This window comes from Larus michahellis, chromosome 4, assembly GCF_964199755.1.
Source record: "Larus michahellis chromosome 4, bLarMic1.1, whole genome shotgun sequence".
In the NCBI taxonomy this organism is placed as follows: Eukaryota; Metazoa; Chordata; class Aves; order Charadriiformes; family Laridae; genus Larus; species Larus michahellis.
Genome location: NC_133899.1, coordinates 21,788,459 through 21,803,803, shown reverse-complemented (window position 1 = coordinate 21,803,803; position 15,345 = coordinate 21,788,459). Strand labels below are relative to the sequence as shown.

At 56.2% G+C, this 15,345-nt stretch overlaps 1 protein-coding gene across 1 annotated transcript; it reads right to left on the bottom strand.

The window, feature by feature from the left end:
• Nucleotides 1–1,813: 1,813 nt before the first annotated feature.
• On the bottom strand, nt 1,814–14,448 carry GOT2 (glutamic-oxaloacetic transaminase 2). The gene is made up of 10 exons (XM_074583311.1): nt 14,272–14,448; nt 8,631–8,787; nt 6,994–7,122; nt 6,552–6,611; nt 6,269–6,430; nt 5,980–6,084; nt 4,911–5,061; nt 4,479–4,644; nt 3,394–3,544; nt 1,814–2,902 (listed from the first exon to the last, which is right to left on the bottom strand). The coding sequence occupies exons 1-10, from the start codon at nt 14,331–14,333 to the stop codon at nt 2,780–2,782; spliced, it is 1,266 nt and encodes a 421-aa protein (XP_074439412.1). The 5' UTR covers nt 14,334–14,448; the 3' UTR covers nt 1,814–2,779.
• Between the last annotated feature and the right edge of the window lie 897 nt (nt 14,449–15,345).

The window sequence follows — 15,345 nt, the reverse complement described above, 5'->3', positions numbered from 1 at the left end:
GAGGGATGCTCATCCCGAGGAAGGGATGCCCATCTCCGGGGAGGGATGCTAATCCCCAGGGAGGGATGCTCATCCCGGGAAGGGATACTAATCCCCAGGGAGGAATGCCCTTCCCCGGGAAGGGATGCTAATCCCGAGGAAGGGATGCCCATCCCCGGGGAGGAATGCCCTTCCCCGGGAAGGGATGCTAATCCCCAGGGAGGGATGCGCATCCCCAGGGAGGGATGCCCTTCCCCAGGAAGGGATGCCAATCCCCAGGGAGGGATGCTCATCCCGAGGAAAGGATGCTCATCCCCAGGGAACCGCGGCCAGGGGCTCCCCCGCTTCGGGAAACCCATCCCCTCCACTCTGCAGCTGAACCCAGAGAGACCAATGACCGGGAGAGAAGGCAGGGCTGTGCTCCAGCTCTACTTTTATTGTAACAGAAGGGGCAGCAGAAAGGCCTAACGCGAGGTTAAAAGGGCTCTCCGCAACCTGGAGGCAGCTCTGGAGCCACGCGGAACCGGGGACCACAGCACCAGAACCCGCAGCGCCGTGGGGCAGCACCTATGGCAGCGGCAGCAGCATGGAAAGCAGTTTATTGCACACATCATGGGAGCAAGCAGAGGCTGTGGGTATCAGACGTGTAAACAATCACAGAACGCTGGGGTTGGAAGGGACCTCTGGAGATCATCTTGTAGAACCTCCTGCCAGAGCAGGGTCACCCACAGCAGGTGGCACAGGAACATGTCCAGGTGGGTTTGGAATGTCTCCAGAGACGGAGACTCCACCACCTCTCTGGGCAGCCTGTGCCAGGGCTCTGCCACCCTCACAGGAAAGTTTTTCCTCATATTGAGACGGAATTTCCTGTGTTCCAGCTTGTGCCCATTACCCCTTCTCCTGTCCCCGGGCACCACTGAGAAGAGCCTAGCCCCGTCCTCTTGCCACCCGCCCTTTGGATATTGATGAGATCCCCCCCTCAGTCTGTTCTTCTCCAGGCTAAACAGCCCCAGGTTTCCCAGCCTTTCCTCAGCAGAGAGGGGCTCCAGGACCCTCAACATCTTCGTTGCCCCCACTGGACTCTCCAGCAGTTCCCTGTTGCTCTTGAACCGGGGAACCCAGCACGGGACACAGCACTCCAGATGTGGCCTCATCAGGGCAGAGTAGAGGAGGAGGATGACCTCCCTCTATCTGCTGGCCACGCTCTTTTTAATGCGCCCTTAGTTGTTGCCCTTGAAGTGCAAAGGCTCTGTCAGAGAGCAGCAAGGGGGCTCCAGCCCTCCCTGTCCCGCACAAGCAGCTCCTCTGCACTAGATGGGCCCGTCCCAGCTCCCAGGAGAACACGGCTGCTCTGGGCAGGAATGAGAAACGAAGACTACTCTGCTAAATGCCTCGGTACGGCTGCAGAGGGGAAAGGTGCCAGCGGATGGAGAAAGTTCACACAGACCGAGATAAACCCCCGCCCCGCCCAGGACCACCTAAGGAGGGACCTTTGCCTGCTGTAAACTCCTTTGTGCTCCAGTGGCCAGGCACAGGGCAGACAGCCCTTGGGAATTCATGTTCTCCCCAGTGATGCCCACGTTCAACCCCGCAGGCTTCAATTTCAGCTCCATGACACTGAGTCCCACCTAGGGCAGCCTCAGCCCACTGCCCCTCCCAGTGCTGCTGGGGCACAGGGAGCGGGGAACTGCCTTCTCTCCAGGTAGGATGCTCTGGAGATGAGCGTTTCACTGGCCATACAAGATCCCCTGCGCTGGCACATCCCTGAGAGGGAACATTCGGTGCATGGAAGGAACAGGATCCAGCTGCACGATGAGAGGAGGAAGTCCCCAGCTCAACACAGCCATGCACCACTTTATTTGGATTAAAAATCAGAGCCCAGTGAGTCACAGGGCCTCAGGGACACTCAGTTCAAAAGGACAGAATGCTTTTTGAGTCGGCAGCTCTGACTTCACCCAGGAATCTTTCGCTCCTGTTTTCTGGTGTCACCAGAGCAGATGAGGGACACCTCATGCGAGGGTGGACACAGCAGGGCCCACCTCTTGGCTCATGGCTGTGGGGGACACACACAGACTCTGCTGGGGGTGGTACAGGAACGGGGAGAAGCAGAGACCAACAGAGAGCAGTTTTCAGAGGAGGTTCTTATTGGGGGTTGGGGGGGGTAAGAAACTGTTTTGCCCCAGGGCAGGGGAGTGAAGTCAGGAGAACCAGGGACACTGCCCCCCACACCATTGCCACTGTGAATTACACCTGAAAGGAGATTCCCAGATGGAAAAGAGCAAAGCCACCAATGGAACAGATTTTAGTAGTGAGAAGTCCTCAGAGCTGGTTGTCGGAGGGCAACTTTGGTGCTGCCCAGCCCATGGGACGGAGCCTGCTGGCAGCAGGGATGGGCCGAGGATGTGGCAGGGGTGTACCTGAGCAGCCCTCCCAGCTCCCCGCCTGCCGCCTCACAAAGCCTTCTCATGGAGAAACCAGCGTGGGGAAGCCTTTGGTGCCTACGCCGGTAGGATGGCAGTGCTAAGCATTTGCTTCCTCCAGCGCGGATGGGTGCTGGGGCTGATGGACAAAGGATGGACAGCAGGGGACAAGGGCTGTGCCGAGCAGGAGCCAGCAATGATGTCCCTGCTCCACAACACAGGGTGGTTTTCACTAGGCTTCTACAACAACTCATCTACAAGATACATTCAGCAGCGGCGTCAAGTGCTGTGGTTGGAAGTATTCTGCTTGTTTCCTTTCCCTCCCCATCTTCGACCGGTGGGGAAGGGAAGGCCACCGGCTCCAGGGCACACCTTTGTCTTTACTTTGTGACTTGATGGATGGCATGAGCCAGGTAACCTACATTGCCCGACGTAACTCCCGCCACAGAGATTCGTCCGTCCTTTGTCATATAGATGGAGAACTCCTTGGTCAGCCGCTCCACCTGGAGGGGGAAAGAGCAGAGTTCAAACCGCAGCCAACTTCTAATCTGTTAGCAGAGTGCAAATTTACCCAGTTTGCCAGAACTGAAAGGGAACTGGGAGCCAGCAGACATGGCATCCCACCACCTGCAGAGCCAGCAGTGCCACCCTGTAAACCAAGAGATGCTACTCAGCTCCGGGCAACACACGAACACTGCAGATGTTCAGCCAGGAGGGTCACCTCACTTGAGCTGACCTTTAAAGTCACCTCAGAGGGGCACCAAGCAACTCCTTCCTTTGACAGATAAGCAGGCCATGTCTGCTTTCAACCTCCACAAGCACAGCAGGGAGCAAAACAAGACATGGATCCCCATGAGGCTCCAGCGTGGTGGGCTTGGAGGATGTTCCTCCTAGAGGAAGAGCTGCCCACAAAGGCTCATTTTGGCACCCGCAGTCAATATCTTACTGACAAGGACTGCAAACAACACCTTGAGACCACAGGAACTGCGTTTACCTGCTCAGGCTTCAGCCCAGTGAAGCAGAACATGCCGATCTGGTCAGTGATGTGCTGCCAGTTGTGGGAGGATCCCTCTTTCTTGAGGTTGGACACCAGCTGCGTCCGCATGCTGATGATCCGGTCGGCCATGCCCTTCACCTCCACGAGCCTGAGAAGCCAACCCAGGAACCATCAGAGCAGGGCTGGGACACACCAATTCCCTGCCTACCAGGAATCAACCCCCTCCACCTGGAAGAGCCTCGTACCCCAAGAACACGGGGGATGCAGATAAGCAAAGACCAGAGAGTATGAACCTGTAGCTCCAGCTGGGGAGCTGCTTCTTTCTCCCAGGATCTGAAGATGACGGCTATTTATTTATACCATGGCTGTTGGACGCTACTACCAGACCATCGGCACCTCTCGCTTCCGAAAGCCACGGGTGAGTAGGAGGCCCCATGACAGCGCTACATAAACCTCTGATATGTCCCAGCGCAGGCAGACATGCCCTGCTCCAAGGCAAGCACAGCTAGGAGATGTCTCTGCTGGGCCCTGGATCAGGCACCAGCATCAGCCTGCCAAAGGAACGCAGCTCCCAGCGAGGCCACTGCACACTGCCAGCCTTTGTTCTGCCAGGCCAGCTGCCAGCAGGGACTCACCACCACGGGGCTGGGAGAGCAGCACAGGCTGATGCCAGGAAGCAGGCTTAGGGCACGAGGGTTACATTCCTGCGTCTCATTCACAGGGGGCTTACGCTTCCAGTTCCTCTGTGTGAGACATACTATGTGGCTACAATGCTTTTCGTCTGTCTTCTCTACTCCTTGGGTAGGCAGCTCCTGCAGCGCTCAATCCCAGGGGAGCTTTACCTCCTCCTTTACAGTGTTTTCTTGGTAACACAAGGGAAACCTGTTTGTGTCAGGCTGGATTGGTACCAGCTGATGCCAGGACACGAGCAGGGATTTCTCCAGAGGAAAGGGGTGGTGCGGGGTTGTGACTGTACCCCTGAAGCTGAGCTGCCCACGACAACAGCAGGCAGTAAGCACAGCACAGGGCTGCCAAGGAGACCTCGCGTCTCGCTGTCGTGAGCGCCAAGGTTTCCCTCTTACCATTCCTTCCGCAGGTCAGGGGTGTTCAGGATGATAGAGGCGATGCGGGCTCCATTCAGGGGTGGGTTGGAGTACATGGGGCGGATGAGGATCTTCAGCTGCGATTCGACCCTCTTGGCTTCCTCTGCATCACTGCAGACCACCGTGAAGGCACCCGCACGCTCTCCTAAAAGAGGGAGGGGGCAATCAAGTCCCAGCCTCTGCCCTTGGATACCCAGGGCTGAGGCAGGACTTATCCAAATGCCACACAGCTTTAGCAGAGCCCTGCTCTCGACAAGGGTCTCCTTCTCGAGTGGGTTGTCTCCTGTGCCCTGATCAGTGCTGCAGGATGAACGCAGGCAGCAGAAGGACACCAGCTACTAAAGCCCAGAGGCAGCGGGGTCCCTCCAGCAGCCTGGATGAAACCATTTCCACACCACCTGCCCTACTCACCATACAGCCCCATGTTCTTGGCATAGGACTGCGACAAGACGACGTTGATGCCCTGCTCGATGAAATGCCGCACAGCCCAGGCATCCCGGTTGATGTCCCCACTGGCAAAACCCTGGTAGGCCATGTCAAAGTACACGAGGAGGTTTCGTTTCTGCCAGCAAAGAGGGGAGAGAGCGTCAGAGGAGCTGAACACCCCTCCAGGAAGCATGGCAGCAGGCTGTAAAGAGCCATGCAGGCAGTTCTCCTCCACAAGTAGTACCATTCCCCTTCGTTTGCCACAGGGAAGGCAGCCCAAACCCCACAGCTACCCACCACACATCAAAACGGCAAGTCAAGACCCTCCCAGTGCATTTATGGGCTGTGCAGTCTGACCCAGGAGACAGAATTGGATTCACCAGTAATAAATTATTCCATTTCGGTGTCTCCTGTATTATCAGTTTCCAGGAAAACCACCTGGGAAGTCTTTAGGCAGGTGCCAGCCCCTCCAACGCCTCCGGGCAGATAACCCAGCCACACTGCCCCTCAGTCAAGAGATCCACAGGAATCCGGAGGCCCCAGAGGCCACTTGGATATCTACCAATTCTAAGGACACTACTATGGCCAGGCATCCTCAAGCCAAACAAATTTCACTGGCTACAGCTCAAGGGAGGAGAGGGGGCGGCAGGGAGGAAGAGAGGGATGAAGGAAGAACATGCCCCTATCTGTTTCCAGCCGAAGCTTGCAAGAAGACACCGGCCACATGGAAGATCTTCTGGCATTTTTATTACACCAGCACTGGGAGCCACCTTCCAGTTATCACAGCTCACTCTGCCGACCCTGTTACTCTCCTTTCAGGTCTCCCTACCCCAGGTTCCTGGGAAGGTGCCAGCAGAAGGTCTAATGGTCAGCTAGAAGCTTTATGGGTGCGCTTGTCTGGCTCCTGTCTTCAGTACAGGAACATGACACCCATCCCGGCTTCAGGGAAGGGAGTAACCTTATAGCGCAGTGAAGACCAGACACCACCCATGAAAGCCCAGAGATGTGGTTTCCCAGGAAGTGCACAGTGCCCCTAGGACACTGTACTGCTCACCTTCACCAAAGCCGCCAACTCCTTCCATTGCTCCTGCCGGGGATCCACCCCAGTGGGGTTGTGAGCACAAGCATGCAAGAGGATGATGCTCTTCTCTGGAATTTTCTACGGAAGATGTTACAGAGAATGAATTATTAATGACATCTGAGCACTCTCCTCAGCTGTCTTGCCCTCGACAGCTTAGACACGCTCTGCAAGGCTTCTAGCCGTGATATGGTGCCTTCAGGCATCGTATTTAGGCCATCTGCCCACAGCACCTCCTTGCTTCCAGGCACGAAAGGCAACTCACGGAAATGTCATCCATGGCTCCAGAGAAGTCAAGGCTGCATGTCTTGGGGTCGTAGTAGCGGTAAGCCTGAAGCTGCATGCCAGCATCACGGAAAATGGGTGTGTGATTGCCCCAGGATGGTTTGGGTAGATACACATCACGGCTAGACTTGAAGAACCGTTGCTGTTCAAGAGAAAGACAGAGCGTTCAAAAAGGTTGAACAGATTAAAGCAGTTAGAAAACCCCAAAGATTCAGCTCTGGTCAGAAGATGTCCTTTCTTTCCCCCACTGGCCAGGGACTCACCAAAAAGTTGGCTCCGATTCGCAGAGATCCAGTCCCAGAAATACCCTGCACAGTGACGTACTGCAAGGGAAGAAACAAATACACGAATCTGAGCAGCCATGATATGACACAGGGAAGAGCCCTGTCACTACATCAGCTTTAACAGAAGCACACCTCTGCGACAGCTCACCCAAACAAGGACATGGGGCTGGAGGGGACCACATGGGTCAGCAACTCCAGTTACAGGGCAGGGAGCTGGGACCCCTGATAAGGTCAAATCCCCTCCTCAGCAAGGGCTGTTTCACCCCAGCCTTCAGAAGAAGCAGTTAGCCTTGGGTCTGGCCAGCTTGCAACTCAGAGGCATGAGGACCCCTGCCACTCCTTCCACTTTTGCTGGGCACCCACGTACCCACCATGCGTCAGACAGCGCTGCCCACCCCCTGCTTCCCAGCCCGCTCCTTACCCGGCCGCTCTTGAAAGCCTCACTGTTTTCACCCAGAGCCAGTTCTGCGGATGCCCGGGTGAAATCCGCCAGCCCCGCAATGGGCAAATACTCCTTGTCCATCTTCTTGGATGCTATCATGGCCTCCGCCTGGGAAGGAAGACAGACATTCAGCAAGGAAGGCATCGCCGTGGAGGGGACGGTGGGCAGCTCAAGGTCGCTTCTCTTCACATTTGCTCGATTAAGAGGGGCAAAGGTTGGTTTACAGGAGCTTCCCTTCAGAGATCAGGGCTCATTCAAAGCCAGGGCAGCAGTAAACATTTCAGGTGACACTCAGCTTTTACCATAGGGCAAGGTGCCTAGCGGCCACCAGAGCCCTCAGTGGGTGCCAGCATTGGCACAACAGAGCCAGGAAACCCGGTGCCAGGGGCAAGCACCGCTTCCAGCCCGTGACAAGTCAACGCTGCTGCACAAGGACACACGTTTCTTTGCCCAAGTAGGAACTGTCCTGCAGGAAGGCGAGACTTGACTGTTACTGAAAGGCAGAGATTGTCTCTCCATAGGGAGACATCCCAAAAGCAGGGAGGGCAGCAAGCCCTTTGCAGAGCCTTGTCATGCTGGGAGTGTTATTGAACTAGATGGAGCAGGTTAAAAAAATAATCCAGAAACCTCAGGCGATTTTGAAAGCAGCCTGTCTGAAAGCTAACTCACCCAACCCTTAGACATGGCTCACCCCAGCTTTGCTAATCTCTACTTCTTTCAAGCAGATCTCGAATCAGAAACCAGTCCAAGTCCCTACCTAGCACAGAATCAGAGAGTGGAACCAAGAACAGCAGAGAAGGAGACACGCTGAGGAAAAAAAAAAGTGACGGGGACATCTGGAGTGCTCCGGGAACCCTATCTGTGCTCCCAGGGTAGTGGGACAGATCATGGCAGATTCACATACCACCAGGAAGCTGTTCCTGTGACACCACCCAGGCTCCCGGTTGTGACCCAGCTGCAATACATGCTGGCATAGTGAGAGTGAGGGCAAGGGGTGGATTTAAACCCCAAACTGATGAGAAACATGGACAACGCACCCTCCCTACGCCAAGGAGACCAGCCAGTCAATCTGTGTGCCAGCTATTTAACAGCCTGTTTCTACGCTTGCAGCCCTGAAAGGCTCCATAATCCCCTCAAGAGCAGTGTCCACATCCAGCTCCCTGGGCTGAAGTTTTAGACTGGCTTATGGAGAAACTGGTAACAACGGCTCAGCAGAATTTCTAAGACTAATCCATTAAGGGGACAATGTCAGCTCTTTCCTCCCATGTGGGCTGGCCCAGGGAACACCAGCCTATTCAAGAAACACCTTGAAGTTCCAAAGACAGCTGGGTTGGAGAGCTTGCGGAAGTCAGCAACAAATTAGATTTACCTGGATGGGAACAGGGCACGTATTCCCTGTTTTATCCCCCTACTGCTTAACAACCGGTTCTGTTGTGTCTCAGAAGCATTAGTACTGCTAAGGAAGACATGCAGGAACACTGTCTTGCTCTGTTAGAGACAAAGTTTATTCTAAGGACCAACAGGCAAACCTTGCCTAGAGGCTTTCCCCTTCCCTGAACCCCCAGGGTGCCCCACAGCCGGATCCGGCCCTGCCCAGCAGCCAGCACCAGGCTCACCTTGCGAACACAGTTCAGGACGTAAGGCTTCCCGTTGTCATCCCGGTACGCCCCCACACCCAGGTTCATCTTCTTGGAGTTGGTGTCGCGCTTGAAAGCTTCTGTCACCCCCAGGATGGGGTCGGGGGGACCCATCTCCACGTGGGACCACCATGAGCTGAAAGGGAAAAAAAGAAGCTAAAAATTAGGCTTGAGAACTGGGCAAGGACGTGCACCAACATGGATAGAAAGCCTCAAAGGAAATCTAGTCTTTAAACAGCTGGAAAAGGTACAAGCAGCGCTAAGAGAATTAGCCCAGGGGAAAAAAAACCAAACAACTCCATTATGCTCCATGATTTTCACGTTGCAGAACAGGCAAAGAGCCTCGGTTCACCATGGCTGATAACAACTGACCCCGTCCAAGTCATTAATGCCTAGAAATGGCCCTGCTTGCCTTATGTGCGACACCAGAAAGGCCCCAGGACCACAAGCCTTAAACTCTATGCTCTGGCCAAGTGCTGCCTCTTCACAGCCTACATGCGGGATCACCTAGGTTAGTCCCCTCCAGGGAACCTTGGCCAGACCCAGGCAATTGCACAAAGGATGAATATGGAACCTGTTCCAAACTCCTGGAGGGGCTTTTGTGCATGAAAATTAATCCGCTCTTCCCACAACCCTGGCTGACTTAATGCAGGTATTTCCCTTCCCTGCCCTACAAACTCTGCCTCACTCGAAGAGGGAGATGTCATGATGTCATAGCCAAATGCTGTTTTCCTGGAAATAGCAGAGGACACTTTCTTCCCAGTGTGGCAAGTGACAAGCTCTCCCGTGAAGGCTCCTTCCCTTGCAGTCAAGTAGCGTTAGGAGCTTTGCTCTCCACTCCCCAGCAGCCGCTCTGCAAACCTGCCCTTTTGGCAGGACATCCTGAAGATGGAGAGGCTCTCTTAATGTCAAGGGCAGACCAGGCCGGTGCTATAAAAAGAAACCCGTTATTCTCTCTTTGGCCACAGCCTCTGCCTAGTCCCACGTCCGGATTTGTAGACGGAGCAAGAGAAGAGGTGTGCTGGTTTTTAACCTGCCTGACAGGGAGCTACGGCTGTAACAGCCCCCTCCTGAAGGCAGGATCACTAAAGAAGAGGACTCCGCACATCTGTGAGCACTCTGATTCACAGGCGCTTACTCAGATCCCAGAGCTCGATGGGGGACAAAGCATGCAGCACAAGGTATATTTGGTTTATCTCCTCTGGGACAAGATTCAATCTTGATTGTTAAAGGAGAAACATAGAGCGAGACGGCTCCCGCAGCTAATGCTGCTGCTCACGTGAAGATAACAAGCTTTCCCAAGCCGGGAATGCTGTCCTGGGGCTGGATCCTGCCCCAGGCAATGCAGGCAGCCTGGAGCCAGCCCCAGGACAGACAGACCTCCGGCTGCACGATGTGGTGACAGACACAGCACAGCTGAAGGCAGCAGGACAAGGCGGGTTAAGGAAGCTCAAACGCCACATGATCAGCAGAACTCACAAAATCATCTTCCTCCTCCACTCTGCCCCCGTTTTGGGGCCATTTAGACCCGGTTTAGCCACGACATAAACATACTTTGCACTAGCACGTGTATGTAGACTGAATCTCATCGGAGCCCCAAACGTCATTTGACATCTTCAGACTTAACTGCTCTTTCCATCGGCACAGTATTTCTGAATAAAAAGCCTCACTTTCTCCTCTTGACGGGCCCTGTGAAAAAAAGGGCAGCAAACACGTACGAGGCAGAGCCACCTCAGGTAGTTTAAAAATGGAAGATGTGCTTAGCATTTTCTAGACCACTAACAAGTCTTAATTACCGCTCTGGTTAAGTACAGGATCAACACAGAAAGGAGGATGAGTCAGTTGTGCCAGCAACACACACCCTGCAGAGAGGGAGCCATGGAGGCGGGGGGGAGCCAATCTGAGCAGGACGCGCCGAGGGGGCTGTCAGGGCAAAAACCAGCTGCAGGTTCAGGCAGCATCCAGTGCTGCTTCAGGAAAACCTCTCCCCAGCAATGGAGGGGCAGGGGAAGACAAAAATACACTCTGCACAGGAGCATATCTCTCCCCAGTTTACCTGGTCTAAGGTTATTTTGGTATGGAGGGCTGCAGGAGCCCAGCCATCTATTTTAAAGAGCTGCTGCTTTTAAGATGGTGACGGCACCTTCTTTCTGCGGGGCTTTTCACCAAGCGGCTTACAGTGTTTTGGGTATTTAGGTCCCGATCCTGCACACACTTAAGCAGGTCACTGGGCTCTAATAATGCTGCAATTAATGCTGATCCCGTGGGCATTTACCTAAGCTGCAGCACTCCCGAGAGTCAAGTACTTTCGTTCTGAGCCAGTCTTTCTATCGGCTTAAGGCAGCGAAGGGTAGGTTTAGGACTGATTTTCCCGTTCTCAGCCTGAAGGTTTTCAGGCGAAGGCAAAAGACTCCTCTGCCATTTCCAGGGAGACAGGAGAAAAAAGCCCAGGCTGAGTTGTCCAAACACTTCAGGATAGCCAAGAGATGGCAGAGGCAAAGCTTTCTAGACAGGGGTTTGGGAGATCTTCTAGGGATCCAAGGTCACAAGTCCTAACGCACCACTACCCCTATGTTACTGTAACATCGTTGTCTCTGCACTGCGTTATATTTTATTTTGAGCTGTTAAAAGCGTCTTGAATAAAGGTCAAAGTTATAAACTGCACATCCCCTCTGCCAGGCTGGAGGTATTTCAGTGTGGAAAACGAAACGAAGGCAAGTTTAAGCTGGGGTTGAACTACCTGAGGGATACCCGACGTAGGCCAAAGAAAACATGTTCTCCAGCTATGGGACTCGAACACGGGTGGCCAAGTCGGAGTTTAGATGCCAAGCAGACCTGGTATTTAAGTAGTCTCCGTACTCTTCAGCCAGACTGGTCTTCCGAGCCGGTTCAATGCCCAGCTGCAACGCAGCGTGACAGATGGGGCGAGAAGGTAGGAAAATGCACCAGGAACTCTGCATAAACCAGCAACACCCTTCAAAAACGTAGGTGGAACTTATGGCCCGAGCTGCAGAGACCTAAGAGCATGCTCATGGCCTCAAGCCAAGCCCAGAAAGCAAGTTTTCCTGTAGGTAAGCAAGTGTTCACAAGTCCAGTCAAGGTTTCCATTGTGAAGAGGCCAATCCATGTCCCCTGAGGGACAGGCACATAAGATACTGGATTTGAAACCCTCTGCCAAAGGCCCTGCAGCAGCTCTGCAAGCCAGAGCGGAGGGGCCAAAGGCGAAGCTGTCCGGATACCACAGCTAAAGCAAATATTTGCACAAGAACAATGCCAACAGGCTGCTGGCTACTACCGTCCTTTCAAGCCTAAAAATTCATTGCTCCAGTCAGCTGCGGTAAGCTTCCCACTGAGAAAAGCATTTAAAATAGCTGTCTGGTGATACATCAGAGCAGCAGACTGAGTTACCACCTGAATTAGCATTTGTTTGTCAAGGGAGCCATTTTGACCATTTCCCATCTCTTACCCTCTGTCCCGATTTCGATGCTAACAGCTCCCAGTTGCTGAAGATAAGGGACAAACAAACTGCTAATCGCTGCTTGGCATCCACACCGTGCACGTGAAAACTGAGGGCTGTGCACGAAGGCTCTTTTCTTACGCTAGGGATGGTCTGCGTCTCTTTTAGGTGACCTAGATTCAACAGGGTAATTTATGCTTTGCTTTTAACAAACTTGAGAAAAGCAAAGCTATCGCCAGCGAGCTTGTATACCTTTCGCAGGCTCACTATAGTCCAAGGGCAGAAAACACAAGTTCTAGATGCCTGCTCCTCCTAGATGGCTGAGGAGAGCCAGAGGGCTGCCTCAGAAGAAGCAGGGGCTGGGAGCATTCATCTCACAGGGTATTGAGAGGCCATGTTGGAGAGAAGAGGATTAATCAATATCTAATAACCTTCTTTAGCTGCTGGAATGGCGAAATAAAAACCCACTGCTTTCCTGCACTGACAAGGGCAAGGAACGGTTTCTTAAAGCTTCCTGACGTGGCACAGGCCAGGAGCCAAAGGTCCCTGGAGAGCAGCAAGGCCTTGCCCAGACTCCTTTGCACGCTCTTGCTCCTTGGCCACCGGGCCACGGTGGCATCCCCCGCTAGCGTCCTGTGGCTCTCAGGTCACCTGTACTTTGTGGAGTTTTTCTGGGCTTTTCACAGGGCTCCAGCTGCACCCAGCGTCCTTCCACCCATCCTTCTGCTGGCTTCAGAGTCAGGGCAGTCCAGAGATCCCAGTGCAGAACTGGTCCTTGCTCCCGTCCCGCTCATGCCAGGTTTTGCACACCCAGAGGTAGGGCTCTAACACAGACGGCACTGCACACTGTCAGCACAGCCCCATTTCATGGGGAACGGGGCCCCTGCGGACCCGCCGCACAGTGCATAATTCCCAGCCCCATTTCATGGTCCGTGGGGGTCCCTTTGGTCCCGCTACATGGTGTGTGACAGGCAGCGGGACCCCAGCCCCATTTCGCAGTGCACAGGTCCTTTGTGCCCTGTCACGGTGCATGCCCCCAGCAGCACCCCAGACCTGCTTCTGGGTGCAGAGGCTCCTTCGGCCCCATTGCAGCACCCAAGCAGCACCACACCACCAGCAGCACCCATGTCCCACCACACAGGATGCCCCCGGCCCCATTTCTTGGTTCACACCACCAGCAGCACGCTGGCCACAGTGCAGAGGATGCTCCCGGCCCTATTGCATGGTGCAGGTGCTCCCCCCCCTCCCCGCCAGCCCCGCTGCACACCACCAGCAGCACCCCAGCCCCATTTCTCGGGGCACAGGGCCTCCAGACCCGTTTCTCAGGGTGCAGGGTCCCCAGCCCCGCTGCTCAGTGAAGAGGGTCCCCCCCCGGCCGCACTTCCTAGGACGCAGGGGCCCCAGCCGGTTTCTCAGTGCACAGGGCCCCCGCCGGGGCTCCATTTCCCCGGGCACAAGGTCCCCAGCCCCATTTCTAGGAGCTCAGGGTGCGCCCACGGCCCCACTTCCCGGGGCCCAGGACTCCCTCCCTCCCCCCCAGCCCCGCTTCCCGCGATGCAGGGACCTCAGACGGCTTTATCGAGGCACCGGTTCCCTCCGGCCCCGTTTCCCGGGGCGTAAGGCTCCCCCCGACCCCACTGCTCGGTGCACAAAGCCCCCCCGGCCCCGTTTCCCGGTGCGCAGGGTCCCCCCGCCCCAGGACCCCGCTTCTCCGGGGGCAAGGGCCCCAGACGGTTTCCCGGTGCCAAGGGCCACCCTCGACCCCGTTTCCCCGGGCACAGGGACCCCCTAGCCCCGTTTCCCGGTGCCCAGGCCCCCCCGGCCCCGTCGCTCGGTCCATGCCGGCCCCGCGCCCTCCACGGAGGTTCCTCAAGGGCAGGCTGGCGGTGGGCGCCGGGCCCCGGCGGCAGCCAATCAGAACGCAAGAAGGCGCCGCGCGCCCCCCGACCCACCGCAACCCCCAGCCAATCCCAGCGCCGTTACCATGGCAACACCCCCCTTCCCCAACGGCCGACGTCACCGGCCGCCCCTACGGGCTCCGGGCAGGGACACGCTTCCTCCCCGCAGCCCCCCGCCCCGCCCGCCTCACGGGGACACCGGGCCCGGAGGCGGGAAATTCCCCTTCCGCCAGCCCCGGGGGCCGAGCCGCCCCTCAGCCCTCACCTGGCGCGGGCGGCGGCGAAGCGCGGGGCGGCGAGGAGCCGGCGGGTGTGCAGGAGAGCCATGGCGGCGAGCGGCAACCGGGGTCTGGCGAGCGGACACCTCTACGCGCTGCCGCCGGGCTGACGCCCCGCCCCGCGCATGCGCCCCGCCCCGCGCCGCCTCACGGCCGCACGCGCCCCCTGGCGGACGGGAGGGCTCCCTGCAGCCGCGCCGTCCCGGGTCGTTCCGGGCCGTTCCGGGCTGTACTGGGCTGTACTAGGATACGGAGGACTCGACTGGGACGCGCTGGGCTGTACTGGGCTGTCTTGTACCAGGCTGTACTGGGCAGTATTGGGATATAGAGGACTGAGCTGCACCATGTTAGCCTGTACGGGGCCGTACTGGGCTGTACTGGCATGTGGAGGGCTCGGCTGGGACGCGGTGGATTGCACTGGGCTGTACTGGGCTGTGGAGGACTCAACTGGGATGCAGCGGGCCACACTGGGCTGTACTGGGATATGGAAGGCTCAACTCGAACGCCATGGATCGCACTGGGCTGTACAGGGCTGTACTGGGATGTGGAGGACTCAACTGGGACATGGTGGGCCGCACTGGGCTGTACTGGTCCGTCTTGTACCAGGCTGTACTGGGCCATACTGGGTTATAGAGGACTATGCTGCACCATACTAGACTGTATAGTGCTCTATAGGGCTGTACTGGGCTGTGGAGGGCTCGACTGGGACATGGTGGGCCACACTGGGCTGTACTGGGATACGGAAGGCTTGACTCGGATGCGGTGGATCACACTGGGCTGTACCAGTCCATCTTGTACCAGGCTGTAGTGGGCCATACTGGGATAGTGAGGGCTGTGCTGCACCATATTAGGCTGTACTGGGATGCAGAGGGCTTGACTGGGACATGGTGGGCCGCACTGGGCAGTACTAGGATACGGAGGGCTCAACTGAGATGCACTGGGCTGCATGGGGCTGTACTGGGACGTGGTGGGCCACATGGGGCTGTACTGGGGCATACTGGGACATAGGGGACAGTGCTGCACCATACTAGGCTGTACAGGGCTGTACTGGGGTATGGAGG